The 12779-nt window shown below is 42.4% G+C and overlaps 1 protein-coding gene across 1 annotated transcript in view; it reads left to right on the forward strand.

Moving 5' to 3' along the window:
- The window catches only part of LOC121075643 (monocarboxylate transporter 2-like), a 33256-nt gene extending 21023 nt beyond the window's left edge, over positions 1-12233 (forward strand). The window contains exons 3-5 of the mRNA XM_040569134.1: positions 1767-1910; positions 6732-7592; positions 9764-12233. Of these exons, the coding sequence (XP_040425068.1) occupies positions 1767-1910; positions 6732-7592; positions 9764-10050 (1292 nt within the window). The 3' untranslated portion in view covers positions 10051-12233. The remainder of the gene's footprint in view (positions 1-1766; positions 1911-6731; positions 7593-9763) is intronic.
- The last annotated feature ends 546 nt before the right edge of the window (positions 12234-12779 follow it).

Here is a 12779-nt window from a genome sequence, read left to right on the forward strand (position 1 = left end):
CACACTGAGACCATCTCCAGCATGCTGCAAGTCCAGGTCCTGTCTGGGGGAAGCTCAGTGAGAAGGAGGTCCCTCTCCTGCTGTGCTGATCTGACATCTATCTCTCCTCAGAACTTCTCATTGAATTCTGTGGCACTCCATGCAGTGGAAGGATGCATGCATGTGAATCCAGTTACAGGATTAGGAGAAAAAGCTCACCGCATAGTTGCATACTCACAGAAATTTTAATCGAATGGTGCGTTCACTGGGACCAGCTCACATATCCCAGTTTCAGGGGTGTTGTTAAGACTGTGCTTGTGGGCTTTTCATTTCTGAGTGTTTTGACCTTAGACAGCTAGTGGAAAGTATTTTGTGTGTTACAGAAGTAGTGTTGGGCTTCGTTCCCCAGATTAAAACAGTCATACCTGCTGTATTGCGTTCTTGCACAACCTAACAGCTGAAATCTTGTTTGGATGCTGTCAGCCACACTGAGGGGATATTGGCTTTTTGGGTCCTGTGCTCCAGTGTGCCATCATTTGCAGGGTCTGGAAAGAGCTCTGACATTATTTCAGGCTAAGTTTCTTTAATCAAAAGTAAATATCCTACCAACTGGCTCTGTGGTGAGGCAGATCCCACAGCCAAACTACTCAGAGGATCCATTAAGCTTCAACTAACCATGTCCAGTAACCTGTGTGTGGACAGCGTGGGCTATTCATAATGGCAGGGATGAAGGCAAACAGGCATGCTAGGCTCCGAATTTCCACTGCTGAGTAGGGAGTAGCAGCAGAAATAGTCTGGTACAGAAAGACACTAAATGCTGCTTGTATCCCCGTCTCAGTTTTGGGTTGGGGTCTTGGGGTAATACAGAACCTTTTCTTACATCCCATGGCTTGACTTTCAGACCAGTCTTTCCTGTTCAGTTTGCTTCCTCTGCTAACTTCTAACTTCTCAACCTGATCTAACTGCAAAATTGGCTCTGCTCTGAGCAGGAGGTGGGACCTGGAACCTCCAAAGTGCTTCCAATATCCGTTACTCCATGATTCTGATTTTTACTGGTCCTCCAGCTAACTGGGACTACCATACACCAAAACTTCTTTCTTTCCTCTTCTGCCCGAAGCTGCTGTCTTGTTTCACTTCCTTAGATTTAAATGCTTCCCTTTTGTACCTACAGTCTTTGTTAAGCCATTTCCCTCTTTCATAATTTTGCGCTTTCCTGAACCACCTCTTTACATAAATGCAAGACCAGACCGGTTCTTTTGAACCAGTTCATCCATCATCCCAAACTGTTTCTACCCACATAGGCTGCTATTAAGAATTAATTAACAGTTGTTCTGCTCAAGTTTCAGTCTTGGTCAGCAGTATCGGAATTGCATTAAGTAGAGGCATTAAAAATGCAACAGTATTCACGATATCAGCCTCAGAATATGAGCCAGTGCTTTGTGTGTATGTGGTTTAGCATCCTAATAAACCATGAAGCTCCTGCGTTGGGATCACAGGTTCACCTGATCTGCTGTTGCTGTTTGCCATCTCTGATGAAACACTAAAGTCCTGGGGGCAGGGACTGTCACCAGTTACACAGCCGCCGTGTGGCACAGGACGTGCTGCCATCCCCACACAGTGCAGATCATCTTTCTCTTTTTTTTCCATTTTCTTCCTGAAGTCTCTCTAGAAGCTGTCAGCAGCATCTCAAGGGTACTAATATTGCTGAGTTTTCCCTACCTTCTGTCACTCATGCCCTTCTGTGAGATGATACCCACCTCAAGGACCCTTTCTAACTCTTTTCCCAGGTCCTATCAGCAGTATTTTAGTAAACCGCTATGGCAGCCGACCCGTGGTGATATTTGGAGGCCTGCTGTGTGGCATTGGGATGGTCTCAGCTGCCTTCTGCACCAGCATCCTGCAGCTCTACATCTGCGTGGGCTTTATTACAGGTAAGAAGAAAGTATCTCCCTTAGACTCGCACCTGAAGTTCCCTTCTGATGGGTTGGGCATCCTCAGCCAAAGGCAGTTGGAACCTGGTGGGATAAAAAGCTGTCGGGACAGGGGCTGTAACTGGTTAACTGCTCCAGCTGAGTTTTAGCAAAGAGCCTGTTCCCTGCTAGGCTCCGTGTCCCTGGCTGAACATCGCGTGCAGGGGCTCAGCAGTGGACGTGCTCCTCGCAGATGAGCGCTGTCAGCCAGAGGCGATGGTGAGGATGGCCAGCCCTGCCCTCGGCTCCTGCTGAAGCAAACACAGGCTGACTGCGCTCTGCCGTGGGCAGGGCAAGCCCTTCGAGGTGCCAGTGCGACTGTGAAGAAAACACCTGGGTTCCTATGTAACGTGTTACCTTCCCTCTGTGAGATATATGAAATGAAATTTTGGAGGGTTGCTTTGGTTTACTTGCCATTTGCCTGCTTGTGAGGTAAGGAGGTCCTTTAATTGAAAATAATAACCACTTAGGGTCGGTTGAAAATATGCAATATTCTCCCTATGGAGAAAATATATATATATATATATATATATATATATATTTCCTTATTGAAGTAATCATTTGAATTTTCTGTAGTGAAAAATGAAACTCCATGTTGGAAACTCTATCAGGAGAAGACATGGGCTCAGTCCAGCATCTTTAAAGTCTGCAGGTGCTGGGTTATTGCTTTTAAAGGTAGATTGGAGTTCTCCATCTGTGTGAGTATAAATGCTTAATTGCAAGCATTTTTCTTTGATTATTTTGGCTAAGGTACAGCCAATGTTTCTTCCAGTGCAGCTCGGACATCTGCCTGAAAGCATGACACAATGAGTTCAAAATTGGCTTTTGAGGTTGCAAGGTGTATGTTTTAATGAATGTTCCCTGTCTCAGTGCGGCTACATTAGGTATTGCTACTTTCTGGGCAAGAAAAGTGTGAACCTAACATTTAAAATCAATAACGCCAGCCACTATCAAGGTAAATTGGGACAGAAAGTTTGTCTCCCTGCTCTCCTACACCAATATTGCTTTATCAAATCTGCACAGTAGTGAATAAATCCCCAAGTAGGATTCCCTGTCTTAAACCTTACTCTTTCAAAGGAGAGCCACTGTAGCTAGATAAAACTGTGTTGCATCTGGATGCATAAATTTTGCAGATTCCTTGAAAGAGATTCCAGACATGAAGTGATGAGAAATAAAAATAACCAATGGAAACCAATTCAAATTTATCGATGCACGGGCTTGCATCATTCCCTGCTAAGCAAACATCTAGCAGGTTGGCTAATGCTGGATTAGTACACAGAAACCATAAATCCTTTGCTATAAACATACATTTTTTTTTTGTGAGCAGAAGGGCTCAGGCAAGGAACAATGCAGAGGGAAGGCACTGACTTCTATTTTCTAAAATACTTTGTTGTCCAAAAACGTTCCTGGAGGGAATTTTGCACCAAAACCCAATAGGATTTGTGAAGGTCCTGCTCTTTTTGGTCCCTGACTGTCTTTGCAAACCTGGCCCAGCTGTCCACTCCAGTGAGTCGCTAGTATGCATTGTGTATGGAGCACATGTAACCCTCATGGCAGCAATGGTACAGGGACAAAATTTTCCTCGTGTCCCCTCGTCTTTAATGCTGCAACGTTTCCTCAGAGCAGAGCACATTTCTTGTTGGAGAAGGCCTTCCCCTCCTGCATGCTGCACGAGAGTGGCTGTATGGATGAGGTCTTAGCTAATAACCCATCATTTCCAGGCATGGTGTCTGTGCTGGGGAAGAAACATTAATTTGACAGAGAGAGGGAGATGCTTGTAATCCTGCTAACATGCTTGATGCCTTTAATTATGCTTGAAGTGCTGCTGCTAGTCAGGCCTAACATGGAAGCATTCAAGGGCAATTGTGAAGCTGTCTGCTTGTCATGTGGCTGAGACAGCAGTGCCGCGAGAGGAGAGAGCCTTCTGCAGAGGCTTCTTGCTGCTAAAAAGCAGACTGTAAACATCACAAGTTTTCCAGCCTCCTTCCTAGACTGATGTCAAAGACCGTGTTCATGTAACGCCTAGGGATGGGGGTAAAAACAAGGCAGTTGGTACGAGGAGGTACCCACCATAGTCGTGTGCCTGTGGCATATTAATAGAAACCTCTTCAGAGGAGCAGAGCAAGAAGTATCTGTTTACAGCAGAGGGATTAGACACGGCAATCTCGCTTGCTTTCTTGATTATGTCTCTTCCCATTTGTATGCAGAGCAGGGGCTGAGCTCCGCTGTCAGAGGCAGCTCTGAAGCAGCTCTGTCCTTGATGTCACTGAGCTGTGGGCTGCATGAGGCACTTCCCTGCATGTGCTATAAAACCCAGGTTCTCTTCCTTGCTCATCATTTGTTTCCCTGTAGCTCTTAGAAAAAGAAATGGGGTGTGCAAGCTGTCTACCTGGATGGATGCCAGCCTGGATACTTTAAAGGGTAGATGTTCAGGCACACAACATCTTCTTCACGTCTGAGGAAGAAAACAGCAGATTTCAAAGCTAGATGCAAGCCAATAATGACCAGTCAGAGTTCAGTTCGATCTCCACCAATTAGGCCACAATTAAATAAAATAGGATCTAGGGTGAAGCACATTGACTAATGAGACTGGAGTCTTTGCCTCAGCTCTTAGAGTTGAGCATTGAAATACCTGGTAGGGTCTTCCCTTGCTAACAAAGGGAAAACAAGATCAAGAGCTACTCTTCTGACTCCTGTAACACCACTTATTTCCTTCTAATATGAGGGAGATGAATTTAGTCTAGGGAAGGATGCCCTGTCCAGCACAGGCTTGCTTCTGTTCATGCAACACCACCGATAGGCCTCTCTGTCATATCCTTGGTAAGAAATGTGATTATTTGTGTAACAATTTCAGTCACAGAAAAGCTACTAATAGGTTCAGAAAACAGGAATAAAATTGATATAAATATTTCCAACTAAAGCCATCCAAAAGCTTGAAGTAAATTGAAATTCCAGTCAGTCAATTTGAAACTCTCCAAATTTAATTAATGGGAAGAACATGAGGTAATATTAAATTAAATTTGTCTGACTGGCAAATTAATGTTCACATAATAAAGATTTGAGTTGATTATTGGTTAAGTAGGTAGCTGGCATCCAGTCTGATTTTCCTTCTCACGACATGGGATAGATCCAAAAAAGGATTCTGTGAAAATGATGGTTCAATTCCTGCACATAGCTACCAGCCTGGGAAATGCGGAGTTAAAGCAGACTCCGCATTTAAACTAATTCACTGCGCTGCATCTTCTTGGGTGAAAATAGTTCCCATTTCTAAGTGCAGTCAGGGGTGTTCTCTAACAACACTGTGTTTTCCCTACATAGTTCTCAGGCTGGCCCTCCTTACAGGCATGAATCTGTCCCCCTGTGAATTATGAACAGGCTGTACTTCCCAAAGACAGGCCCTACCAAATGTATGGACTCTCCAGAAACAACAATTCATGCTGAGAATGTGTTTCCAATGAAGACTAGTTTTAATGTTGTCATTTTGATTTCTTTTTAATGTTTTAAACTTCCAGCTAATTAAAAAAGAAGAAGGAGAATCTGAGACTTGGCAAAAATCATAACTTTGTAAAACCATTCAAACTTAAGCTATCCAACATCAGATGAATTCTGCTGCATCAGTTCAATTCTACTCTATCAGCAACTAATGATAGTGTTCCTTAATTAATTTTGAGGACCCTGACCTTTCTAAATTCTCTTCTGTAAAGCAATATGCCTAATTATGTACTGCACAGTTAAACAAACTAATTATATAGACTAATGAACAAGAAAAAATCTGCGTGACCCTATTTTCAGGATTCGTGTTCTCTGGTATAATCACTTCAAGGATTACATTTCTGCTTTGTTCTAATGTGGCTCATTCTTTCCTAGATGATAGGGTGAAAGATATGTGGCATGATTTTTAAATGTAATTTTGATGGAGTTCTGCAAATTTAACTTTTTAAGGAAATACTAGAAATCATAGAAATGTTTGAAGAGATTATTATATGCTAGTGCTCTTAAACAGAACCATAGAAAGCTGATGCCATCACTGCATTTGGTGTCTCTTCTTTCAGATTTTACCTGTGCAAAAGAAGCTGGTTAGCTGAATTAGCAGTGCAGATTTATAATACCATTTATATATATAAATGTAATAAAAATAAATTTTAATTAAAAGAAACACTCTAGGGTCCTGTTTAATTAGCATCCTAGTAGCTGTTTTGCTGCATACTTGCAGACCTCTTAGTCTTTTGCATCAGACCTGAACTGCTCACAGCACCAAACTGGGAAGGTTGATGTTGCCTTTTGGTGCAGGTCTGTCTGCCTGGCAGCAGTGCTGGGTGCCCACAACCCATGGGAGGACGTGCCAGCTGCAGTTGGGCATGGGAAGGACTTGAGGCAGAACAACCTTCCTCAAACTAGGAGCTGTCATTTTTTTAAATCCATCCTCTCCTTTGATGAGGCTGCTCTGTCTGACCAAAACCAGCCAGCATTTGTTGAGAGTATAGTTTCAATTTATTCCAAAGCAAACTCTTTGCAGTAATGTTTGCCCCTCAAGAGGTTTACAGCACAAAACAGAGGTTTACAGCGCAGAAGGTTCTGTGACCAAAGGTATCCTTCTGGGGCCTGGTTGCCCAGATTCTTCAGATGGAAATTTAGTGGTACCTTGAGCAAAGTTTGCACCCAGACTATCATACTGAAGAGCCATCAGTGAATTCTCCATTAATTTGCATAAAACAAAGAGCTGGGGATAAAATTGGTCTCAAATCTTTCTTTGTGTATTTCAGCTATTTTTCTCTGTTCCAGGATTTGGCCTTGCTCTCAACCTCCAGCCGTCAGTGATAATCATAGGGAAATACTTTTTAAAGAGAAGACCCATCGCAAACGGCCTTGCTATGGCAGGGAGCCCCGTGATGCTTTGCACCCTGGCTCCTCTCAACCAGTTCCTTTTTGACAATTTTGGCTGGAGGGGCAGCTTTTTAATTCTGGGGGCAATTTTATTAAACTGCTGTGTGGCCGGAGCTCTCTTCAGGCCCATTGGGGCACCCAAAACCCAGTCAAATGAGGAAGCAAAGGAGGTCCTAAAAGAAGAGGTCACTAAGGATGCCATGGAAATGAACAGTTCCACAAACATCCCTGTGGAGACAAAAACAGAAGAAGAAGCAAAGGACTGTTGTGAAAAAATCAATAAGTACCTTGATTTTTCCCTCTTTAAGCACAGAGGTTTCTTGATTTACCTGATTGGAAATGTGCTCATGTTTCTAGGCTTTTTTGCCCCCATTGTTTTTCTGGCACCCTATGCAAAGCACATCGGCATTGATGAATATTCAGCTGCTTTCCTCCTTTCAATCCTTGCTATCGTGGATATGATTGCCAGACCGGCCACTGGCATCATTGCAAACAGCAAGTGGGTGAGGCCACGAATCCAATACTTTTTCAGCTTCTCCATTGCTTTCAACGGTGCCTGCCACCTTCTGTGCCCCCTGGCTTCTGGCTACAAGGGGCTCGTCGTTTACGCTGTCTTTTTTGGCTTGGCTTTTGGCATGGTTTGTGCCATGCTTTTTGAAACTCTCATGGACCTTGTGGGAGCTACCCGGTTCACCAGCGCCGTTGGCTTGGTCACCATTGCAGAGTGTTGCACAATATTGCTGGGACCACCTATAGGGGGTGAGTGTCTTTCCTTCCTCTACTTCCTATGTGCTCAATTCTTTTTCTACAAGGGGCACACCACATCTGGAAAATGCCATATTTGTCTTTTTAAAATCTGACTTGGCTGTGAATTAAATAACTTTATAGGTGATATTCTCTCAGTCAGAGATACTGTAAAGTTCCCTCTCCTGAAATGTGTGTTTCACCTGTATGCAAGCTAGAATAACCGGCTTGGAAACTGGTCACCCTTAAGAGTGCAGTACAACTAAAATATTTAATTAGGTTCTGTGTTCTGTATGCATTTGGATATATAAAGTTAAGTTCTGCTAATTCTTTTGAGTATGACAATATCATAATAAATTAGAAGAAGGTACAGAAAGAAAGTAGTTTAATCCTATTATTTCCTGGATTTGAAAGTGAGAGCTGGCTAGTGCTCTGTATGACACATCTTGCAGAGCCTTTCAATTCTTCATGTAGCTCATGCAGTGTGACAGAAGCAGCTGTATCCTCTCGCTTCTTAGAGATTCATTATTTAATTAATGACAAACAAAAGAGAATACAATTTAAAAATGACCGCTTTCTGAGTTATATAATTTTCTATGTGGAAGATTAACTTAATGACCAGAGACTGCTAATGAGGCCAAGAGAGTTCTATGTAATAATCAGTAATATTAATTTTGTAGGGTTTTCCCCACTATTTTAATAAGCAGCAAATTTATTGGTTCTTTGGCATTTTAATAACCTACTGCAGGGTTCTGCTTTAATGAACTAAGTAAATTGTTCCCAGTGTGTTTTATGACTTTATCTTATTCTCAAAGGAAAAGAGGCGAGACTATCCTACTGTTGAATTTTCCAATACTCTACTCATTAAAACTCTCATTGAAACCTATGTAGGAGACCTCTAGGTCATCCTGATTAGCAGAAAGGGAAAAAAACATTGCAATTAGCATTTGGCTGATGTTTCACCAGTAACATGAAAAACAGTACATCGAAAGTGATGTACGAAGATATGTAGGAATGATTCAGGAAGAAACAGTGACCAAAACCAGTTAAAAGTTATTTTTTCTGTGATCAAGAAATCTGTTTGGTGGCCATAAAATCCCTTGTTAGTGTAATACAGTAGGATAATTAATCATCAGCTTTTCAACATTAAGGGTCAGTCAGGAAGTAATTAAAGGTCCCTCATTTTAAGGAGGAAAACATATTCCAAAAAGTCAGAGAGGTAATGGATGATGGGCCAGTTTCAAGGAGGACTGTCTGTACAATGAAGGCCAGGTTAGGAGTGGGTCTTACTTTAATTAGGATCTGGGATGTTAAGAATGGTCCGTGATGCTCCAGTAAATGGGAATTAATGCTCAGGATCATAATCCCAACAAGATTTGCATTACATTTTGACATAATGGAGAACAGTGACATTTCAATTAAGCTGTCTCTCTTCAATTACTCTGTTACTCCGTAGCAGAGGCATTAACCTTTGAGAGGAACCTGTCACATTTGTCTTGGCATTGAAATTATCTGACACTGACAGCATCATCTTTGCTTTCCCGGGTACTAATGTTTTCCAGTTCCACACAGCACCCTTTCATATTCAGACCACAGGTATAAATGCAGAAAGGGCAGCCATGACCAAAAGCTGGGTCCCTTCTGATGCTGGTGAATGACCCGTGGTAGAATAAATTGGTGGGCCTCTGTCAGGAGTCTGGCCGCGTGCCATCTCACAAACCTCTTCCCGAAAGCTGCCCCTTTTGTTGGCAGCCTCTGGACTACCGAGTTGAACGGATGTCCTTTTGTACTGGATCACTGAAGACAACTGAAAGACTGTCTGTGGACTCCATGATCAGAGGACTTAGTTTCTGCATGGAAAAAAAATAGATGTGCCTGAAAAGCCTGCGCTTTACAATGTAGATTCTCTGTCCCTTTCCATTTTACTGTACAAATTTTAGGTAGTGTTACCTACATCGGTGTGAACTACCCACAGGCTGTAAAGTGGAGCATGTGTGAAGTATTTGCAGTATCAGAGCATTTGTGGAAGAGATCATTAGAACAGAGAATGTTTTATTTTATCCTACAGCCACGAGGGTGTCCCTTTATAGTTAGGAACTCAAAAACTCAAAACACAGTATCCTTGCCTTCATCGTCTCTCTTTCTTTCTTTCTTTCTTTTTTTTTTTTTTAACGTATCTTTTACAGGAACACTTATCGATACCTTTGGGGACTATAAATATATGTTCATTAAATGTGGAGCTGTGATGGTCCTGGCAGGAACATTCCTGTTCATCATGAATTACTATAATTACCGCATGCTTGCCAAGGAGAAGAGAAAAGCAAAAGAAGAGGACCCTAAATCTGTAAGGACAGAAAGTGAAGGCAGAAATAACTTGAACAAAGATACTGTACAGGATGGACCTGAGCTGGAACCTCTGAGAGAGGAACAAGAAAGACTACAGAAGGAAGTGAATGGCACAAATGAAGTTTAAATCTGTTCTCGTGGGCTGAACAGGAAATTACTTCTGTGTTGCTTAAGTTGGCACTAGCTGTGAAATCACACTAGGTTTTTAATTTTTGCCCTATGCTCTGTCATGTGCATACTCTTCTTTGTCTTAGGAGAAGACTAGAAATGAAACTGGGACATAGTGCAGTATCCATTCACATACCAAAGGATCCGAACCATTTTTCTTCAGACGTTTCCATTTCCCAGAGGCGTTGTATAAAAATGTAACCATCACCCCACCCTTACTCCAAGTACTACAGCTCTATACAGTGAAAAGACCAATGGCCATCAGGGTTAGCGCAGAGCCCTTCCACCAGCTTGAACAGGCTTTACACTGAGCATTGTGGTGGCTGGGTCTTTTCACCACGCAACCCAAATGCTTAGACTCTCTTTGACTGCAGTATCAGAATTATCCCAGGGATTTGGTGCTGCCTTCCATGGGCAGCTGTGTTGTGATTGGCACCTCTGTCTCATGGAAAAGCAGAATAGGCCTTATGCTCATCTTAAAGAGGTGAGCTAGAGCCACCTGAGCATAACGAGGGCAGTACATGCCTGTGTTGGCAGCAAGGCAGCCTGTCCTTGTGGCTGGAGTGTGCTAAGAAGGAGCTGACTTGGGGTGGCTCCTCATGACTCGACCATGGACTTTCTCAGGGACCTCTGCACTTAGCAAAATGCCTTGAGAGAGGTGGCATTATGCAGGAGGGTAACACAAGGCCATCATGCTCCAGGAGTCCTTCTTCCAGGTCGTTTCAATGTGCAGGGCAGAAACTTAAACTGCTTAAACTTTGAGCAACATTCAAACCGTGCAAATTCTTTATTATTATTTTTTTTTTCCCTAGGAGGTTACACAGTCCTTATTAACCAATATCTGAGTGCCTTACAGTTTTTAGCATGCTTTTTCTTCACAACACCCTGGTGAGGCAGTAAGTGTTGTTGCTGCTAATTAATTGTACAAATGAAGAAGAATGAAGAAATGAGAAGCGCGGAGAAGCTACGGTCATCATTGCATCATCTGTGAATAAAGCTAAGACATTCTACAGCTGCAATGGGATCCACTGCCCTGAGCTGGGAGCCTGAGCCACCTATGAGAAGAAAGATATCGGCAGCTGAAGAGGGGAGCTGAAAGCCTGCCAGCTGAGCACAGGCATCCCACTGCTAGAAAATAGCACGCACCACGGAGAGGTGTGCATTAAACCACAGCCCTCACTGCAGTGCAACCTGCCTACTTGGTGTGTTGTACTACTCAGGCTTAGTGATTTAAAACGGTCTTAGTGCCGCAGCCTTGTGTGATTCTTTTTCCTAGTTTTGTTGCATCCGTCCTGGGAGGAATCCAAACACAGCTGCCTCCTCCTCGTTTGGGCCCAGCTAGTCACCGCCCAGTGCTAGCACTGCTGTGCCTGGTGGCCTTGTGCCATCCTGCTGCATGAAATAGATTTTCCTCGGGTCAACAATACAGAGCTGGAGCTCAGGCCATGTGGGATCCTCTCCTCCAGTTGTGCTAAATGTTGATCAGGGAAGATCTGGGCTCTGCCAGCAAGCACTGATATATTTTATAATAAAATAAGCGGCCATTGCCCGAGAGCTATGGGTGCTGAGCATGGCGTGTAGTTGAATAATCCACCTTTTGTGGATTTAGCTCCAAATGACGAGGTAAAACAAGGATTTTTGAGGCAGACGACCAAATCTGAAGTTAATAGCTGTCCATAGGCCACTTATGCCCTTTCTTTTCTTCAGTGGCACCCATATGTGATTAGATGATAAAGTCTTTTTTTCATGTCTTTGTCACCTAACTGTATTTAATTATAATTTACATACATGCTATGAAGAATGACTTGTAAAAATCCTTCCACACATACACTATACTCTTAAAGGTAAATCACTTATATTTTCTTGTACAAAACTTTTTCAGTGAAGTATTTTTTTTCTCCTAAAGAATAATGGTTTTTAGCCATTGACATCAGTAGGACTGAAATTTTAGCCTTATGTTGTATCTTGTATTTTTCTAAAAAACAAAACCTTTACAATATATTTAGCATTATGTTGCTGTGTTTTTAATATTCCTTATTTCTGTCAAATATATCTATGATTGCTCAGTAAGAAAGGCATTGATAAGAGGTCCTGAACATTTTCTAATGCACTTTCTGGAATCTTTACTACACTTAATAAAACTCTTCTAAAAAATGAATTGACATTTGTGCATTGTGATCTGTAGGGTAATGCTGCCTTTTATTTGGTAAGGAATTTATCCTTATAGGTTTTCTAGTCTTGCCTCCATGTACATGGTAATATGACTCTTGATCATAGCCTCTTATTCCAGGGCTATCACCAGGAACCCACTCAAGCTGTTTGTCATAGAAACATGTACTGCCTTTAAGGCTACGGTACTATTTCTATCACATAGAAAGCCAGACTATTTTAATACAATTTTGGAGATTAAGACTGTTTTTCAGGGTGGGTGGCCTGCCTTTTCCCTGTCACCCTGCCTCCTGCCCCCACTGTAGGGTCAAACTTCAGATCACATCTCCCTGATCGGTGCAACGATGCCAAATAACTGTGTACTTTTAAGCATATAAGTAGCTCCAGAAATGCTTTGTTAAACCAATCCCATGAATTCAATACCTTGCAGGCTCAAGCTATAATCCAGGCTTGGAAAAATCTCAAACTTTCCTAAGAACATTTTCAGTTATTAAAAATGACTGTTGCAATATAAAGTAT

This window comes from Cygnus olor, chromosome 10, assembly GCF_009769625.2.
Source record: "Cygnus olor isolate bCygOlo1 chromosome 10, bCygOlo1.pri.v2, whole genome shotgun sequence".
NCBI classification, from domain to species: Eukaryota; Metazoa; Chordata; class Aves; order Anseriformes; family Anatidae; genus Cygnus; species Cygnus olor.